Source organism: Diprion similis, chromosome 10 (assembly GCF_021155765.1).
Source record: "Diprion similis isolate iyDipSimi1 chromosome 10, iyDipSimi1.1, whole genome shotgun sequence".
NCBI lineage: Eukaryota > Metazoa > Arthropoda > Insecta > Hymenoptera > Diprionidae > Diprion > Diprion similis.
In genome coordinates this window covers 8,005,001-8,024,577 of record NC_060114.1, presented here as the reverse complement: position 1 = coordinate 8,024,577, position 19,577 = coordinate 8,005,001, and the positions used below count along the sequence as shown (strand labels likewise).

General features: G+C 39.3%; 1 protein-coding gene across 3 annotated transcripts in view; it reads left to right on the top strand.

Annotated features, from left to right (window-relative positions):
* LOC124411233 (nuclear receptor subfamily 4 group A member 2) overlaps positions 1 to 19,577 on the top strand; it is a 35,665-nt gene that overhangs the window by 15,473 nt on the left and 615 nt on the right. For 2 of the 3 annotated variants that reach the window (XM_046890231.1, XM_046890233.1), the window contains exons 2-8: positions 11,003 to 11,400; positions 15,936 to 16,144; positions 16,229 to 16,606; positions 17,443 to 17,746; positions 17,810 to 18,118; positions 18,914 to 19,148; positions 19,548 to 19,577. The exon at positions 19,548 to 19,577 is cut by the window's right edge and continues 615 nt beyond it. In XM_046890231.1, the coding sequence (XP_046746187.1) occupies positions 11,003 to 11,400; positions 15,936 to 16,144; positions 16,229 to 16,606; positions 17,443 to 17,746; positions 17,810 to 18,118; positions 18,914 to 19,148; positions 19,548 to 19,577 (1,863 nt within the window). The remainder of the gene's footprint in view (positions 1 to 11,002; positions 11,401 to 15,935; positions 16,145 to 16,228; positions 16,607 to 17,442; positions 17,747 to 17,809; positions 18,119 to 18,913; positions 19,149 to 19,547) is intronic. The other variant, XM_046890232.1, reaches the window with a different exon arrangement.

Below are 19,577 nucleotides of genomic sequence, written 5' to 3'. Positions count from 1 at the left end.
CGCGAAACAGCGAGGATATAAAAAGACTGATGAAAAAAAAAAACTCGATGAATTTTGGGAAAAAAAAAATGATCAGGTATATCATATGATTAATGAAATTGAGTAGTAGTAGTGTAATAAAATTTCCAATTCGATTTATACACACAGACATTATCATATATATGTATACCTTACACACGTAATGACGCGAAGATTATTGCAATTTTGGAGATGCGAGTACATACATACAATACCTACATTATGTGTTTTTATACTTTCATTCTGCATATGAACCGTTTCCGTCTTCGCGGCGGAGACTTCGACGCATGGTTTTACACGACTGTGCGGCGTCGTCGATCGCTGAATAATGTAGATTGTATAGGTAAACCTACGTACGAACACATAATTTTACGAACGAGCGCCTAAACTAGCGAGTGCAAAATGTTTGAGGTTAAAAATTTGTCCACTTATGCATTCGAAAAACTCACCGACAAACAGATTATATGAAATTAATAGATACTAACACGTTTCTTATGCGATAGCCGATCGATAATGACATTTATTGCCAAAAATTGATCAAATGTTGCAGTTTGTATCGAAACTGGCAAATAAGCATTATTTGCAATTAATCGACCGTAGAGAATAAAAGAAGTGAAAAGTAGAGGTTAGAGGATTAAAGGAACGTGAGACAACATGAATAATATGAAGATATATATGCGCGTGCGTCAAATCGTTCAAATTTTATTGCCCGACAGTTACTGTCTGATTGAGCAGCCGACGCAATACCAATCGCGACTGTCCGAAAATGTCCCTAGGAGCCCCCAGCTAACGGTAGGCTCCTAGGGACATTTTCTGACAGACAGAAAACAAAGAACAAAAATTTAATCGAAACTGGTAATTCGAAATTTGTATCATTTGATTTCATTGCTTATTGAGTTCGTTCCGTTTCTTTTTCTATTTATGCCTAAATCTATCCGAACAATGGTTTTATACGAATCAAATGGCGTATTGTGACCGGACAAAGAGTCTGATTAGTTTCTCCACGTACTCGGTGTTCTTTCCTTTATTATTTTCTTACTTATTTGGAATTTCTCTCAATCTCTGTGTTTCATTTTTTTTCCTAGCCTGCAGTAAAATCGGTTTATATCATGTCAAGGTCGGCCGGAATTGAAGATTTTTCACAAATTGGTACATGCATGATTTAAGTGTATATCTGTGCACTAGTATATACATAGTATATGTAATACATATATTATAAGTATATATGTATTTCGGTGGGCCTTCCTAATGCCCTTGACATCCATATACGCGTGTAAATTTCCAGGCATATATGTACGAAGTAGGTTCGTATTTGCACGTAAACGGTAAATAGCTGGCAATTTAAATTATTTTTTTTTTTTCTTACATAAAATTTAACGTTAATATTTAGCCTGTTTCTCATTATGATTCTGATTTTTTCTTCTTTGTTCTATTTTTATATTCAATCCATTTTTGCAATGTAATAATTTATTACGAACCGGTTGTCGGGAAATTTTTTCAATCAATTATACAGAGATAGAAACATCGTAGGAGTGGAAAAAATACGATTAATAATAAATAAGGGTAAATAAAAAAAAAAAAAAGCGTATAATAATATTGGATCGAAACTCATCCGCCTAATAAACTCTTGAAATATAACCTATTCGCAAGTGACTAATGGGATCATGTATAGAAAACGAAAGAAAATGAGATGAGTTAATAAGTGATGAATATTTGACAAAAAATTGCAGATGTGAAATTAAGATAGGACAAGCAGGAAATCAACGTAAACGAAATCTCGAACACAAAATGGACAAAAATTTCAAATATATGTTACACAGTTATTGCAGGCGCTAAGCGTGATTTATCACGATGTTGTAATACCTACGAGCTTAAGGCGGTGATCACTAGGAGAGGTTTAAGCCTAATTGAACCGAAGTTAAGAAGCTTATCGACGATGGGAGATCGATCGATCGGGATCGATTGATCGAGAGTGTATACAGCTGGAATATCGATAACATCAGCAATTAATCAGTTTACTCGGCTATATATAATATCATATGCACATAGTATACCTTGTATATATGTATATACACATGGTGAGCGTGTGACGAAGCGAAATAAATCCTATAACAAACGTTTTGTTATTGGATGTTGTGCATTGATCGGTATTGTGTGTGTATATATATATATATATATATATACATATACAATACAATAGATATACAAGCAAGTCCACCAATTCTAGACGTCGGATCTAGCTCAATTTTTTGAGCAGAAAGTCCTCGTCGAAAAGTAGTATCCCAAATTTTTTCAAATGTTTTCCCGTTTTATTTTTCAAGTTATTGTATGGGGTATTCCATCAGAATTTTTCAATTTTTGTTTAATTAATTTTTGTTCAGCTTTTTTGCGAGTGTAAAAATTTTTTGAACCAAAAGTTTTTCGTGGAAAAAGAGCTCAGCTTTACAAAAAAAATATTTTATTTTTGTTTATGCTTGTAAAAAGCTCTCAAAATTGAGTTTAAAGTCTTAAAAGCAGTTTCTCTGCCATGACCCAAATTTTGAAAAAATTTTCAATATTTCTTCCGAAAAGCTGAGCAAACACACGTGAAATGAATTAATGAACAAAAATTTAAGGAAATTTTTTACATTAATCATTTTGTGCAATCGATAAATAATTATTCTTTTCTCTTTTTCATTCAAGAAATAAATGAAAAAAAAACATAAATTAAAGAAAATTTGAAATTTATTCCATATATTTCATACTAAAATATACAAAGTGTGAAAATTAGATCAGAAAACTTTAATTATTGAAAATAATGGGGAAATTGACACTGTTCTGATTGCGGTTAAACCTGCATTATTGAGAATAGGTTAAAAAAGTCCAATGATTGAGTCCCTTTGACCATTTTTTTTACAATTAGAAACCATTTTTCGCAGAATGCATAGACATATTTAAGTTTCGGCCAAATCAAATATGTCAATTTTCACAGTAGGTTGATTTGAAACGGAATGACCCATTAAACGTATACATACAATTCATACTTCATAAACGTCGATTGTTCATGCCGTGCGATAATTGCCGTATAGATTTCATTGTCCGTTGTTATACGTGATACCGTTTACATGCGCATATAAAATACATATATATTTATACACACGGTTAGTAATTGACGCGGGTTTAAATACCCGACAAACCTGTTTCGCGCCACATATACACTACACTACACTACACAATGTATCTTATACATTACATACGCACGGATACATATAGGGCATTCCAGCTAAACTCGACCAACTTGTGACCTCATGTTTTCGGATTGAGTTCTCAAGTTTTTTCGAAATTCTACTAGCCGACAAGAAGACCCTGATTTTTGTTTCAGATATTTTAAATCAAACGGTTTCGAGTTATGATTTTTATTCAAATAGCCTTAAAGCCAGTAAAATTCCGTTGAAATAAAATACTCGGTTTGATACAAAGTTTCGTAGAGAACCCAAAAAAAAAAAAAAAAGAAATGGGAAATTAATCAACCACCTCCTTAAAGGTGAGTTTTTTTCTTCCTAAAGTAAAATAATTTATATTTCGTCAAATATGGCAGAATTAATTTGGCCCGATTTTTTTTTATAAGAACGTGCATTTATCACATACATTTCAAGACCTGGAACATTATGCCCCGACTTTTCGTTGAAGAGTTAAAACGATTTCAAGTCGATTCGGGAGATATATTCGGATTCGAAACTCGACAATGTTTAGTAAAAAAATGAAAAACCTGTCTCGGATGACGTAAAAAGGGGGAATTGAGTAGTTTATTTCGATAAAATTTTATTATCCGCTTAAAAAACGTAATTTAAAAAAAAACGGCGATTTGAAATAAAAAAAAGTCATAACTCGAAACTGTTTGATTTAAAAAATCTGAAAAAAATTCAGAGTCATCTTTTGGGTTAATAGAATTCCGAAAAAAATTGAGAACTAAATCCGAAAACATGAAGTCAAAAAGTGGGTCGCGTTCAGCTGGAGTGCCCCATATGTTCTTAAACCCTGCACACAGTTCCACGGTAGCGTATCAAAAACATTCTCCAGCAATTTTTCACCGTCATTAATTACCGTACAAACCAAAAAGAAATGAGTACCTACTACAAAAGCTAAACTTATTCCTATGCAGTTTGCTTTATCGTAAACTTGGCAAAAGTAAAGCAAAATTCTATTAAGTACTCACGAATTTAACTAGATATAGTTAATTATTTGACAAATTAATATACCTTACTAAAATCGAAGCAATTTTCCAACTGCGCATGAAGGATAAGTGTTGCTTATTTACGTTTGTGCTTTCAGGATGAAATAGTTTTTCGAGCGGCCGCTAGGAGGCGGACAACTTCAGCGTTTTTATCAGGCTGTAGAAACGTTGAATTATATTCTTGATTGAATTTACGTACGAAAGTAATGTAATACTAGAGAGTTGGAATTGAAATTTTTGGAACAATCCTTTCTCTCTGAAATATATGCAGAAAGTTTATTAAAAGTGAAAAAGTTTTGATTTTTTTTCGGATCGTAGCTCGGAAGCAAATTTCGAACCAAGTGTGGATCAGTGTAAGCAAGCAGCTATATGTACGTGTGTCAAAATCAAGTAGGCCGTAACTGACAAGTACAATACAATAAAAATTGAAACGAAGGTAACATTCTCCGTCCTAACCGATACATCGTATCCTATCTCGTCGCGCTCGCGGGTTCACAATGTAATCAGATTTGGCTGGCATACACATAATGTTATGGTTAACCAAGGCACGTAGGTATGACCCGGGGGGTTATTGCGACCCATTAATTGCAACACGATTTCTGTCTCGATCACCGTGGACGGAGCACGTCGTTGCAGCCTGTAAATCTCGCACACGCCTGACGTACGTCTCACGTTTTTTTCTATAAATTTTATTTTCGGATCGCGTTTTCCGCCGGGCATTAAGCATTCGCGGATCCTTAAAGTAACGGTAAAACAAATGGAACAATATATTATACAGTGAAATCTCAGTTATGCTTTTCGCATTTGCACGTTTTCCAAGAAAAAGAGCAGATTTTACTCTAGACTGTAGGAAAAGAGGGACACGCCAAGGTTTACCTGACAGAAATCAGGCAAATACTTGCACTATCTCAGAATGTTATAGTGCAGTTTGGAAGTATAAATATAAGTCATAAATATGAAGATGAAAAATTTGGAAACAGAAAAATTTTTGAAGAATTACTATTTTAGAAGGAAAAAGTGATGATAACTTTTGAATCGGGATCTTTCAACACGTTTTTCATCAAAATTTTTACCCTGTGTCCACGAAATGTAACAAAAAAGAAGTTCAACTACTTTTATACGTTTTCTTCTACTTTTTTATATTCGCTTTATTGACCTGAAGCGATGAGACAATAATCCAGTTCGGATGTGATTTATCGCTAGCCACTTGCGCATTTTGAATTCCCATTTGCAAAATTGAGGCTTCTTTCGTTGATAACGATACTTGTAATTTGGGGACTCTGAAAGAGGTTAGAATCGCCTCGACGCGACGGGACGAGACGAGGATAAACAGACGTTAATGAGTAACCATATAACTCTACACGCTAAACACGTGTGGGCGACTTTGCACCCTTTTTGTTCTCCAGTTACAACATATGCGATCAACAGCTTTGTGCGATAGAAAAAGCTAGGTATATGTATAGCGATGATGCATGTACGAAAAAGTTGAGTCCATTAACATCTGTAACACTCTACGTAACTCGTCTATGAACCGTTTCGAAGCCGAAGGTACGATTTATCAGACTTTACTTCAAAATATCTCACGAATTCAAAAGACTTCAGAAGTTTTGTTCAAGCTTCCACTCCCTTCGAATCACTTCACAAACTGCAGGTACGATGTGTCTTTGTACAGCGTGACTTGAAGTAATGCCAAGTCATTCCAAGATTGCTTCTCACAATCTTCTGTAAATATGACGTAGTCGTCTTCGTGTGGCGGCAATATGATTTCAGATGATTTAAATTGACTCAAGTTGAACATAACATGACTTTGGAATACCTCAAGCCGCTTTTTGAATTAGGAAACATCTCATTAGTAGTTATTTATTTCTATTTTGACCTTTTCGACGAGATCCAATAATTCAGGTGAAATTATTTGCTATAAATCTTATTCAACCATTATTCAATTGAATTCAATTATGGTCACCTCCCAGTTACCGTCGGACCAAACCAGCTGCTCCAGCTGATCTCAACGAGCATTCGTGCATGTGCCTATCGATCATTCTTTTCTTCAAACGTTTCTTTCGTTTTCCGCGGTTCAGCTAATTTCCAGGTGTTACGGGTGCCTGATATTATCTCTGCGTTTGAAGTAGGACAAAACGGAAACTGGACTTAGTAAAACATGTGCGAAAAATTTGCTATGCATTTTTTTTTTTTTTTTGAAAATCAACCAGAACATCTTTTCGATTCATTCTGCCTTCTTCGTTCATCTTCTGCGTAAAGTATCAGGCTAAACTAAGTCCGACGGTGTGTGCCTCGAGGCTGTTGGATGTACTGGTGGCCACATGTCGACGTCTTTGTCCAAAGAGGTGGCCGCAGTTATCTAGGCCACATTATGTAGTAGTCTGACGCTACCGAGGTTCCCGTCTGACAGACGCGTAGTACGACTCGTAAAAACCGGGCGACGAAAAAGGGAAAAAAAGCCAGCCAAGAGGCGAAAACCAACTTCTTTTTACTACGCATCGAGCCGCCGAGCTGTGATGGGAATTGGTCGATGATCGACTTCCGAACGGCTGACTATTGCAGCTTGGTGGATTAGAAACGTGAGAGACGAGAGTCTTCTCACTTGTTCACAGACTCGGACCTCTTTTGCTCACATTCGCACAGTTCCAGCGGCGAGAACTTCGTCCCGAGGAGAAACTCGTTTTGCAACAATGTAACAAGTGCCAATTTGTCATCGTCTTATGATCTCGAAACGTGCAATGTTTTTTTTTTCTTCGGATATGTGGTTGAAAACATGAATAATAATGCTCTAGCAACGTTGCAGTAGCAATGACAAGAAGAAAATTAACGCTTCGATCGTAAATTCAAATGCTGCGAAAGTTTTGTCCTCTGCATTTTATATTATTGCAAATTATGTTGTATACGAAGCATTAACTATTTTAGACCATTAAAATGGCGTAGCGAAGTTGCAGGAAATTGACCGTAATATTAGGAATATCGTTTTACAACTTTGTATCAATTTTGTAGCAAAATTATTGATCGCAGACAATGTTGCTTTAAAAATATTTCTTATCTTATGCCATTGTGAGGGTTACATCAAAGATACAGAAATTTTATATAAATGCCAGAAATATTGTATCTAGGCATCTTAAAATTAGTAGCAATGTTGCAGCAACGTCAGATTCCGAAGTCAAAAAAAGAATATCAATTTAAAATGACCGAATTGGGTAATATCAGTTTACCAACTCGGAATCGCAAAGTAGATTCCTGAAAAATTCTCATCTCGATTCTAAGATTGCTGATTCCGCGAATCGACGGATCGAGAGAGGTGGAAGAGAAAAGAGGAGAAGAGGTGGAGAAACGGCAACGAGTCGCCAGCGCTGGAGTCGAGTACCTAAGCCGGATAGGTGAATATGTCGGAAGCTACATGCATGCTCGAGCACGCAATGTTCACCTGACACTGGCACGTGAAGAGGCGTGGCCAAATCTGACCGTGGGTGTGACGCGCGTGGCGCCTACCAGGAATTATGGGCTCCGCGCTTTTGATGCACCGACGTTTCTGCCCCACTGACATCACAGATTCCCGCGTATCCGTTTATCCCGGTTAGGTTGAATTAGGTCGGGTCACGTTAGGTTAGGTTAGATTCAGAAGAATGTTTTCTGTCGTATCAGGTGCAAGAGTTATCACAGATTTCAAATAGTTTGTTTGATTATAATTTTGCAATTGCAATTTTGAAGATTCATTGTCAAAAATTTTTGTAGTCTATAGAAATTAACACCGTATATTTCTCGAGTATGATCAGATATTGAATTTCATTAACTATCCCACAAATTCAAACTTTATCGTATGTTAAACTGACTGGCTAAACAATGGATATACTGCACACAATATACACAAGTTCGAAACAATGCGTACGACGAGATAACTTAAGATTGTCTTGTAATATGTTTAACCAGCAGCCCGTTGTGACTCTGCCCGCAAATATTTTTAAATGCTTCTTGTGGCAAAACTTCGACACAGCCATATGCTCTCGTGGACTTTTTTTGTAGAGCTCATTGAGACCTTGGAAACTTGAACGTAACTTTCCTCTATCCGTAAGATATCAGTCAGCGATCGTGTAAGTGTGTGATCCCGTTTAAAATTGGCATGCAAATATCGTTATATCTGTAAGACTATTTATCTGATTGTAACAGAATATAACCTAAAATCTAGCCAGACGTTATCGCTATGCGCGGAAAAAAAACTAGAAAAATCCGTTCGGTAGTTCTAAAATTATAACCTCACATACGGACAAACAGACAAAAAGATGTGGAGTTTTACTCATGTAGAGATGAGAAGCGATGCAACGATATCGTCTGTTTACGGGTTGGTCGAATATTATTGCATTTGTCAATACAAAACATTTCGAAATCGTTCGGGCGACACAGTTTATCGAAATATTCACCGAATGCACGATACCATTGATTCATCTGTAGTGAAAATATATGAAAATATTCGGCTATGCTAGTATTGGATTTCATTTTGCAATTTCTCATTCGAAGAGAGAGAGAGAGAGAGAGAGATAGTTTGTGTCATCATTAAAGTTTGATTTCAATCGCAAACGTTATCGTTTTTCAACGTAACCTAACCTAACCTAACCTAACCTAATTCAGCGACCGCGAATAATGGTCATGCCGTTAACCCAAGGTTCAAAAACAATAACAATTACCAAAGTAAAGAAAAATAGCACTCACCCTCTGTTGCACATAGCAAAACTGGTTCGCGTTGAGCAGTTTCAGCATCAGCATCAGAATCTAGGCGGCAGCGTGGACAGCAGCGCGTCTAAATATAATTCAATGAATTGAGCGTGATCAGGTATCCGTGACTATCTGATTCTATCAATCGGACGATATTGTCCTTCCCTTCGTGCCCCCAATATTATACCATGCTGACTTCTGTAGTCGCCCTGGCAGTGTCAGGTTTCAGTTCCCGTCGCCCTGGTTCACCGGGACACAGTCAGCTGTCACCCTGTTCACTAAATCACTCCATTTAGCTCCAGAGATGGCGCGGACTAGCCGGGATACATAAAGTGCCGATCGGGTCTTTGATAAGAAAGACGAGAAGCGTCTGCTCCCGCGATATTCATGCTATATAAATAATCGGAACGATATTTTCGAGTCGGTGATATGATACAGGTTAAGAGCCAAGAATTGTTAGTACGATTTTCGTGATCGAAGCTTCGGAAAACTTATTCTTCCATTTGAAGACGAAATGAATTTTTCATTCTTACAAACTGAGCCTGAAATAGAGGCAATATTTTGCTTACTTCTTAGAAGAGGGTTTAACAAATTTTGGACAAAGTTAGAATCGCATGCGAACAGTAAACTGTATTTCGTAATTTGTCCGCAGTCGGTTTGACCGATTAGGTCAAACGATTCCCAACAATATTCTTGTCTATCGCGACTACCACTGGAAAATTTTCACTTTCTGACTAATTCAGCATCTTTTGATAGATTATAACTCAAGAATTTGAAAAAAGCTGAAGTTTCGAATTCGGACGAATTCCTTTTTCTGTTGTATATATTCTTTATGTTAAAATAAAAAAATTTCTAACTGCAGAATTTGATGACTGGTATTTCAAAATTCATTTCACGATATCAATTAATCCTAGGGCTTAATACACTTAATAAAAATGATCGCAGGTTATACAAAGACGTACAATGGCACGGAGCATATATAAGAGTGGCGATCGAGGTGTCGTTTAGGGGGGATGAGCATATTGTTGTGTGTATATAAGTCGGGTATAATAATCTGTGCAGTGTTGGGGTTGAGGAATGAGGAACGGGAGGAAGGGGAGGCTTGGCTATACACAGGGTAGTATTTTAAATGCCAATGATTTCAGTCCTCCCTTGGGGTGTGTGACGGGGCCCTATATATGCCCGGTGAAATTCTGCCAAGCCTTCAGTCGCCGTTAGTATAATCTCAGGTTAAACAGTGTCAAGTTGCTCTTTTTCATCTTGTCCTTAAACTACGAAAAATATATACGTGCACGAATTGATTGATCGAAACAGCACATAAATAAACTTACTCGTGTGTTTGAAGTTGAAAAACTGCACAAAAAAGTCTTATATTTATGTGTTTGTCGGGACAAAATGTATTCAACAAAAATATAATGATCAAGGATAATATAGAAGATGTAACTCAACAATTGACGTATTGACTAATTTATCGTTCGAAATTGAAATCGGTTTGAGATGACCACAATGGACGATCATGGTCAGGCCTTCTACTGTAGATACTGTGGGTTTTTAATGACTAACACACCTACGTTCATAAATAGAATTGTACAGATTGTATATTTATTGTGGAAAATTGTTTTCTTTTCACTCATGATCTTATTGGAAATATAATTGTGTACGTCTGTATTTCTGTGTTTAGTTTTTGTGCCGTAGATTAACTTGCTTAATTTTAGTATGAGAATTCACATCTTACTCAAATTCACTGAATTTCGATAATGCAACGATAACGAAGCCTGCACTAAACTGTAAAAATGAAAAAGAGAAAAAAATCATTTCGAACACTGAAGATATCCCAATTTTTTCCTTAAAGAAAGTTTAAATACCGAAGTACCGACGATGAGTATATAACAAAAAGTTTCTCTTACAATCTCCAGATCTTAGAACTTGACCTGCTTCTTCCTTCTATCAAATATTTCTACCAAGCAATTAATTTTCAATCTTTTCGAAGAAGAAGAATATTGCGAGAAAATTAACGAACAGACGAATAATCGAGATTCTAATTTTGCGTTTCAGGGCAGCTGCAGCATTCTCCGATCGGCGAAAGTGAGAACAGTAACAGCAACAGCAACAGCAGCCTGCAACATCCGAGGGTTTTGTCTTCTTCATCTGGTGGAGTAGCTCGAATCGAGGCTGCTGAGCAATCGGCGCCAGCAACGACGCCACAGTCTCAGGTTCAGCAGCAAGTTACTGGAATTCTTCAGCAGTGCAACGCGGGTCAAATTTCCTCCCCCGTATCCACGAACGTTATAGCAATAAATTCAGCAGCTCCTTCGGTAGCCATAACCGCCTCAAACGCGGTTCCTCCAGTGAACCGATTAGTGCAATCACATCCTGCTGCAGGTGTCAACAACGCTGCGACAACCACCACAGCATTTACCGTCGCTTCAAGTATGCTCCTGCTGCAGACACAGGTTAGTCGAGTTTTTCTTCGTTCAATTGTTTTTCGCACAAAATCTAGATTCCCAGCAATGTGACGATTTTTTTCGATCGCCAAAATGCTTTTTTACAATAATCAGGATCCATTCAACTTCTGCAGCATGTTGTTGACTAACCGGATATCAAATTTTAAGTTGTTATCGATTTTTCGGCTACTTGCACGTTGAATTATGTAATCACATTTTGGGTGTCAGATATTTTGTGATTTTTGACTTGATCTTTTTGATCTGAATATTTTTTCTCCATTCTGTTATTTGTTTTCAGAAATTTGTGCTTTAAATTCTTGTATAATTAATTATCTGCACCTCTCTTTCCCCCACATTTCACCCCGTACTAATTACAAATTCCCTCAATATGTAAAACATCTATACATGCGCTCAGATATGTACATGCATAATAAACGGGTCAGTAAAAATCCAATCGTGAGGACAATGCGTGAATTATTGGAGGGTTATATAATACCGTATATAGGTAGAAATTAAGTTGCTGATATGGGGATGGAAGAAGATAGGGAGAGAGAGCGAGAGAGAGAAAGTGTGAGAGAGAGAGAGAGCGAGTCACGGCTCGACGGCCGAGAGACACGGCCGGATCCCGAGGGAGCGATGAAGGAAATGTCAACCAGCAGCGGAACCGCCGCCGCAAATTGAATATCCTTAGCGTTGTGCTATAATCCATAAGTATACACATACATACACAGAATGTATATATAATGTTTGTATGTGTAACGAAAAAATATGGATGCGCGATGAAAGCCGGTGATGTACAATGGGGGTGGTGAATTAGTAGGAGAGAGAGAGAGAGAGAGAGAGAAAGAAAGAAAAAGAAGGGAAAGAAGAAATGGCCAACGATTGTTTTTTCCTCGAGAGAATTCGTTTACCGGTTTTGATGCGCGAATGAGATCAACGTCCTGCAGTTTGCAGTTACAGATATACTCGTTCGGAACAAATGGATTCATTTCAGTGTAAAAATGCAAATTTTTGGTTCAATAACCGAAAATCATCCGGCAAGCAACCAAGTTTTTTTAGTTTTTAAACTTCCGGTTCAGAATCCTCCGATTTATGTTTAGATATTGAACATTACCTGTCACGGGAAGTTTTTTGATTTCTCAATTTGGAAACAAGTCAGAAATTCCTTGATTAACTAAAAATAACTTTCTGCGCTTCCTCCGTCAACAACTCGACTACTTTACGGTTTTTCGACAGGTGATAGCAAAGAAGATAGGATTTGTGGGAAAATAAATATACTATAGTGTTGTTTCGCCACAAAGTTTAACTCAAGAATGAACGTTAAGCTACATTTTGAGATTTGTCCAAGACGTGAAAAGAATTATTGCCTGCAATGGTTAAAAAAATGCTAGAAATTCATATCGTTTTCAAAATTTTTTTTTAGGCACAGCGACCTTCATGACGCTTTTTGTTATCGACTTAGAATTTTCAACAGGCTATAAGTCGGGAAGGGAATACGCTAGAGACTTCAAACTAAGCATAAAATGCAGCTCAGAATTTGTACTAAATTTCAAGCTTTGTGTAAACTTCTGGAATTATCCCGTTCCTGAGTCACAGAGTTCTTCAATCGATTCTTAAAATTTTGAATCAAATTTATGAGAAAGGAAAAAAATAATCTGCTGTAATATTTTTTCAGAAGCTTGAAATCACGAACTTGCTTTCGTACGAAATTAATCGTCACATATGTATACTCGTGTTTATACGTCTATATACGTCGAATATTTCGACTCGCACAAAATTCTAAAAATTTCTTCCAGTCGAGTTTACAAAAATCAAATCAACATGAGACAAACGGTAAATATTATCTTGCCCAGTAAAAGTTTGCCGTCAAATGAATGGAAGAGAAAACTTTCAACGATAAGTGAAACGTAAGCGATTGTAAACCGATTGTAAAATCTGATGCACTCGACTTCGTACCGAGTGAAAACAGAAAAAAACCAGCAAAATCGTAATCCGACGGCGTCGCTGAGACCGAGAGACACAGCTACAGCGTGGTGTGAGTAAACATGGTGTGCGAAGAACTCATACGACACGCCCCTTTCTTCGAGGTTAAAGCCTTTAAAAAAAGTTACTCATCTGTACCAACTGTCTAAAAAAATCTCTATTTTGCTAGGGAATTATTTTTCTGACGGACGCCACCCTGCTCGGTAATGCGGTAATCATGTATAGTCGTGTTGTGAGTTATTTAAAGTCCCGCTCATTTTTTTCCCCACGCAGATTCAACCTAACGTCAATAAATCACCACCGATCTAGGGTATTTTGGCGCCGTTGCTACACATCTTACTTAAGTCCAGTTTGGCGCGAAAGAGAAACTTCTTTCGAGAAAGAAACTGAACTCCTGGGCACACCATGTATACTCACACCACGAGCTAGAGCTAGAGCTAGCTAGCAGGTTTCGGCGGGTAGGGTAGGCGTGTTATAAGACGTATTGCGGATCGCAACTGCGCGTCGGTGCCAGCGCGGTGATTCGGAGCTCCGCCCTCCTTGCCATAAGTTGGTTTGAGCGATACCTAAGTCACCAGCTCGACGCAGGCAATCCAGGTGCACGTGTCTGGCCACCATCCCCCACTTCGGGTTGAAGAACGCGGAGCGGGAATCTTCGAATTTTGGTTTCCCGGCTTCCATAATCAGTCGGCATCGGCCCGTCGCGCCGTTCGAGACGCCCGATTAGCAGCTCGTCAGTGACTAAATCCCAAACAACTTGAAAAGTCCTCGATGACCTGCCGTAGGTACAAAATCGGTGTTTCCAATGTGCTGATGTCGAATTTTTCACACCGTTAATTAGATGTCGTACAACGTCGCTCGGTGTCACTTTATGGGGAAACCCTTTTTCCACTACATAATACTTATAAACAATCTCGGATAATGAAATTCAATTCTCAAATCTGTGCCGTAATTAGGCAGGTATCTAACATGTTATCCCTCTTCAATGCATTGCCGCCAAATTCAAAATAAAATAAAAAAAATCACGAAATATATCCACATTGAAGCGTTCAAAAAACTGGCGGTGTGTTATTCGCATTCAAATTCCTAAAAATATATTTCACTTCACTGCTTCAGTCATTTTGATTTTTGGAAACAAATTTTCATGCACTTTTTACGGACGTATTCATGGTTTTTGAGGGATTTCACGAATTTAGGGAACAAAACAATTCACACTCATTGCTCGGACTTTTCCTAAAACACCCGAGAAGAAAAAAATTCGGAATAACCTGCACCCATTATCAATATATTTTCCAAAATCTTTTCCTTACACTTTTGTACAAAACTTTTCGATCCTCTCGCCATTGGAATACCAATTACAGCTAATGGTTATATTAGTAACATCAAAAAACGAGAATATTTTGTGCAGAATCGGCGGTTATTTTTTCTGATAGGACTATTGAAAATATGAATGACCGAATTTTTATGTCGTGACTAGAATTTTGCAATGGCTGAAAAATGGGTTTTATTATTTTGCAAGCCCGATAGGCAAATTATACTTACTATGAAAATTTTTTTTTCTAAAAGACAATCAGTGTAAACTCGCGTTGAATTCAATAAAAACATCTTTCTCTGTTCGGTATCTTTAGATTTGTAAAAGTCTTATCTACTACCAACTGCACACATCTAAGAATTTGAAATTTAGCATTGAGCCGCCGTTTGAAGAAGATTTTGAAATTAGATCGAGAGCAAAAATTATCTCATAGAACCAGATTTTCGAATTTATTCTTCTCAACCGACGTATCCTTGACACCGAAAGATGTTCGTCGCAATCATGATCATCATCATCATCCTTTTCGATACCGAGCATCGATTTAGTCTGCCATCGTATCCGAACGTCAAGGAGAAACGTGGGACGTTGAACATCGGCAATGCTCGATTTCACCGACTTGATATAGGCGATAATATTCGGACGCTCGGATTGTGAAATATCACGCGCACCGATTGCATGACGTTAATTTACTGTCGAAAATAAATTTATTCCCCAGAGTTGGGGTATCGGTATTAAGCATATTCGAACTCGTTAAAATAAGATAAAAAATCAGTCGGTGCACAGAGTCGTCAATTTGAAATTCAGAAAGTAGCATTATTCGAGAGTAATTAATCTTCAGAGTGAAAATTTCGTTCCAGTGATCACACTTGATTGTTAATGATAATCGTGATAACAATTTCTACACAAATTTAAATTATTTTTAACATCAGATAAAAGAATTACGTGTGCAGCTTTGAAACGTTCCTTGCGTAACGCACCGCTCAGTGATCGTAGGCTTTTAATTTATCTATTATAAACATTTTTATTCATTTCTGTCAACTTTTACTGGACGATTATAACATCTCCTCTTTGCGAATTGATGTGCTTAACACAACTCAACCTGATTCAACTTTCGAGGTTTGTCGAAAGTATCGTTCAATCTAAACTATAGCTGCATATATAATTTTCCCTCCAATATTGAACTGTTAAAAATTCGAGATCAAGTGATCATGAATGTGAACAAGAGAAAAAAAAGATTCAAAAATTACAGAGCCCCTTCGGATGTAGCAGTTTCGCGGACCTCCTAACGGCGCCATACGCGGACCCAATAGAGGGCGGTAATTTGTCAGAAGAGCTTGACCCGTTCCCGGAACTAAGTTTGGGTAACCAGACGCACCAGGGAACGGTCTCGACGGAGTCACACAGCGCGAATTCGCACCCCCAGCTGTTACCGGGTGACGTGCAGGCGGACTCGCTGAGGTCAGTATAAGTGGAGGATAGCAACGGGCGAAATGGTCGCGGAATCGAAACCCGTGAAGAGCCCAATTCCTTTATTGGTTTCAGTCCAACCCCGCTTCCCAGCTTCCAGGAGACCTACACCGTCCAGCGATACACGAGGCAGGAGCTCCAGGGTCTGGGGATCAAGATGGACGAGGATTGCTACAGCAACCAGGTCTACCCCACAGGCCCATACCCAGAGTACCAGGCTGCAGTGACCTACAGCCACCATCACCACCATCAGGCCTACTACCAACCCGAACCCCCTCCGACCCCCGTTCCCCAGGAGTCTCAGTACTCACCCATGCCCATGGTGTACAGTTCGCCTGCCACCACCCCCGTGCCTCCGCCTTCGACCGTTCCCATCGACCTTCACACCGCGGCCACTGTCACACCCAGGCAAGGACGCGCGGCACTTCCTCTTCAGCGGTCAGAGTCGACTAGGTACGTAAAACGTCGACATTTATTGGTACTAACAAAGATTCAGGATCTGATAGGAATTTACTAGAGCTTTCTAATCTTGGCGTCGACACCATATCTCGACCACGTTATCGTACTTTGCCAGGATTTATCCAGGCTTCCACGATTTCGGAATTCATGCTTTTGTCTGATTTGGACCTAGTCAAAATTCCTCAGAAACAAATATCAAGGTTCTGATGAGGCAAACTCTGTTCAGTGCCACGTCAAGCCTGTCTTAGGGAACAGCTGACTTCAATTTGCATATCTAAAAATTGGAACACGGCAGATCCTAGTCAGCCACGGTTCAATATTAAAAGTGATTCCAAACATTCGTTAGACTATGAATCTATTCTAACCTGAGGTACTCTGTTTATTGGAAATCCTTGAGAATTACTCTAGTACAAACTATTTGCGTTCCTGAAAATTAACTCCAACGTTCTCATCAGGACTTGGTAAACATTAACCTCAAAGAGCACACTGAAAGAATCATCCAGTAAAAATAACTGTATTCTAACTGGAAATTGTAGAACTTTCGTGATACACTATCGAGTGTAGTTTGATCAACTATAGATCGAAAATAATTACCCCCCCCCCCCCCCCTCTCCCGTGTGCATGCAAAGCACACAACTCAACTATTTGTAACGCTGAAATCACCTATACAAATATAATAGTCAAATATATGGTTCTACTAAGTCCACTGCAATAGTGAGATTCCCGACATTGTTTCCTTCAATGACAGTGTTCCTTATTGATCTTTTTTCTGAATCCTGTATATTCTTTATAAAAAACAACGATTGATCCATACTTCTATATCCAAGCAGTAGTAACGAGTCACCAAAGCCACGAGGAGGTTCGGGGTCCGTGGGATCAGCCTCACCGGGTACAGGTGAACGGGCCCCACCAAGTCCGAGTCAATTGTGCGCAGTGTGTGGTGACACGGCAGCCTGTCAGCACTACGGGGTGCGAACATGCGAGGGATGCAAGGGTTTCTTCAAGCGGACGGTGCAGAAAGGTTCGAAGTACGTGTGCCTGGCGGAGAAAGCTTGTCCGGTGGATAAGCGCCGGCGGAATCGGTGCCAGTTTTGCAGATTCCAGAAGTGCCTGATGGTCGGGATGGTCAAGGAGGTAAGCGACTCGCCGCCATCTTTCACTCCACAGGTTTCGCTCACCGTAATCTCCGATCCGCAGGTCGTCAGGACGGACGACCTCAAGGGTCGTCGCGGCAGGCTTCCCTCGAAGCCTAAGTCGCCCCAGGAGTCGCCTCCTAGTCCGCCCGTCTCCATGATCACAGCCCTGGTTAGGGCACACCTAGACACAACCCCGGATCTTGCCAATCTAGACTACTCCCAGTACCGCGAGCCGGGACCGGCTGAACTTCCGGTTACCGAAGCCGAGAAAATTCAACAGTTCTACGGACTACTTACCACCTCTGTTGATGTCATACGTAATTTCGCTGACAAAATACCAGGATTCACGGAACTCGCCAGGGAAGATCAGGTGAGATCATTCACCATGTATTTTCTCGACCCTTAGAGTCAATTTCCATTCGAGGAGTCGAAACAAAAATGTGTCATGATACTTGAACATGTATGTTATACTGTCAGATCTTAAGTCAACTTGAAGAGATCAGTAGTAGTGCTTACATCAAGTAAATAAAGTTAACTTTCTGCGATCAGTCAAGTTATGGTCTCACTAGAGTGACAATCCCAATCACATGACATACGGATAACGAATCACATGTTTTTGAGGGTTATTCGTTGATCAGCATTCTTTCAACTACTATCAGTTGAGTTAATTCTGGTCACGAGGTGATCATTGCTCTATCACCGTCACGGATAAGACGAGTAATGGTCACCAGGTGATCAGAAGTCTTCGAACCTCGCAAAACAGTAGTTTTTACAGGTAGATACTTAGAATTTTTCGGGATCACTGTTCACAAGTTTGACCACGAAATAGTAAAATCATATTAAACTAAAGTTGCAAACACGTTAGAAATTTCAATCGTTGATGAAGCGTTTTGCGCAGACAACCCATTAGCTTATAGTAAATTGGTGAAGCAGTGCGAAGCGCTGAAAGGAGGATCAATAGCCCCTGAATTTTATAAAAGGTCGCGTTCAAACAACGGAGACAGGGTGGTGATATCCGACGCTCGAAATAAGGAAGTAAAAAATGGAAAAACGCATGAGTAAGAGTGCGAGCTGCACGCAGTGGCTTCCGGCCAGGATATCGAAGGCGTTTCACCCTCATGGAGCACACGCGATGTAGGACTATAATTGCGGTTTTCTTGTACAGGAGTTGCTGTTCCAATCGGCAAGTCTGGAGCTTTTCGTTCTGCGGCTTGCCTATAGAACGAAATCGGACGCGACTCAACTGACCTTCTGCAATGGGGTTGTTTTGGCCAGAGCCCAGTGCCAGAGAAGCTTCGGGGACTGGCTTCACGGCATTCTCGACTTCTGCCAAGGTCTTCACAGTCTCGACGTTGATATCAGCGCGTTTTCTTGCCTCTGCGCTTTGACGCTCGTCACCGGTGAGTTGACAAACGAGAAGTCTCGATACTCCTCAAGCAACAATAAAACAACCGCGGACAGCCCGGATGGCAGATTGATTGAGTGACTGACTGACTGACTAGCTTTATCCATACTTTATTCGAGACCGCATCGCGTGCCGACTCGCCCAACTTGAGTGGCACTCGATGATCCCATATGTTCACTTGTCTGGCAGTGTGCACCTGAAAATCATGTGGCAGAGATCGTAATAACCGTTGAATCGAAACATGGAACTCGTCGTCCGCATGCTTCCAGGTTTTTCCGAGTGCCTCGATCGAAACCGAACTCGTACGACAGACATTGGCTACAAATTTTCTAATTCGCCAAAGTTTCAACGATACAGGAAAGAAGAAAAAAACTAATTTGGATTTTCTTTTCAGAGAGACACGGTCTGAAAGAGCCGCACAAGG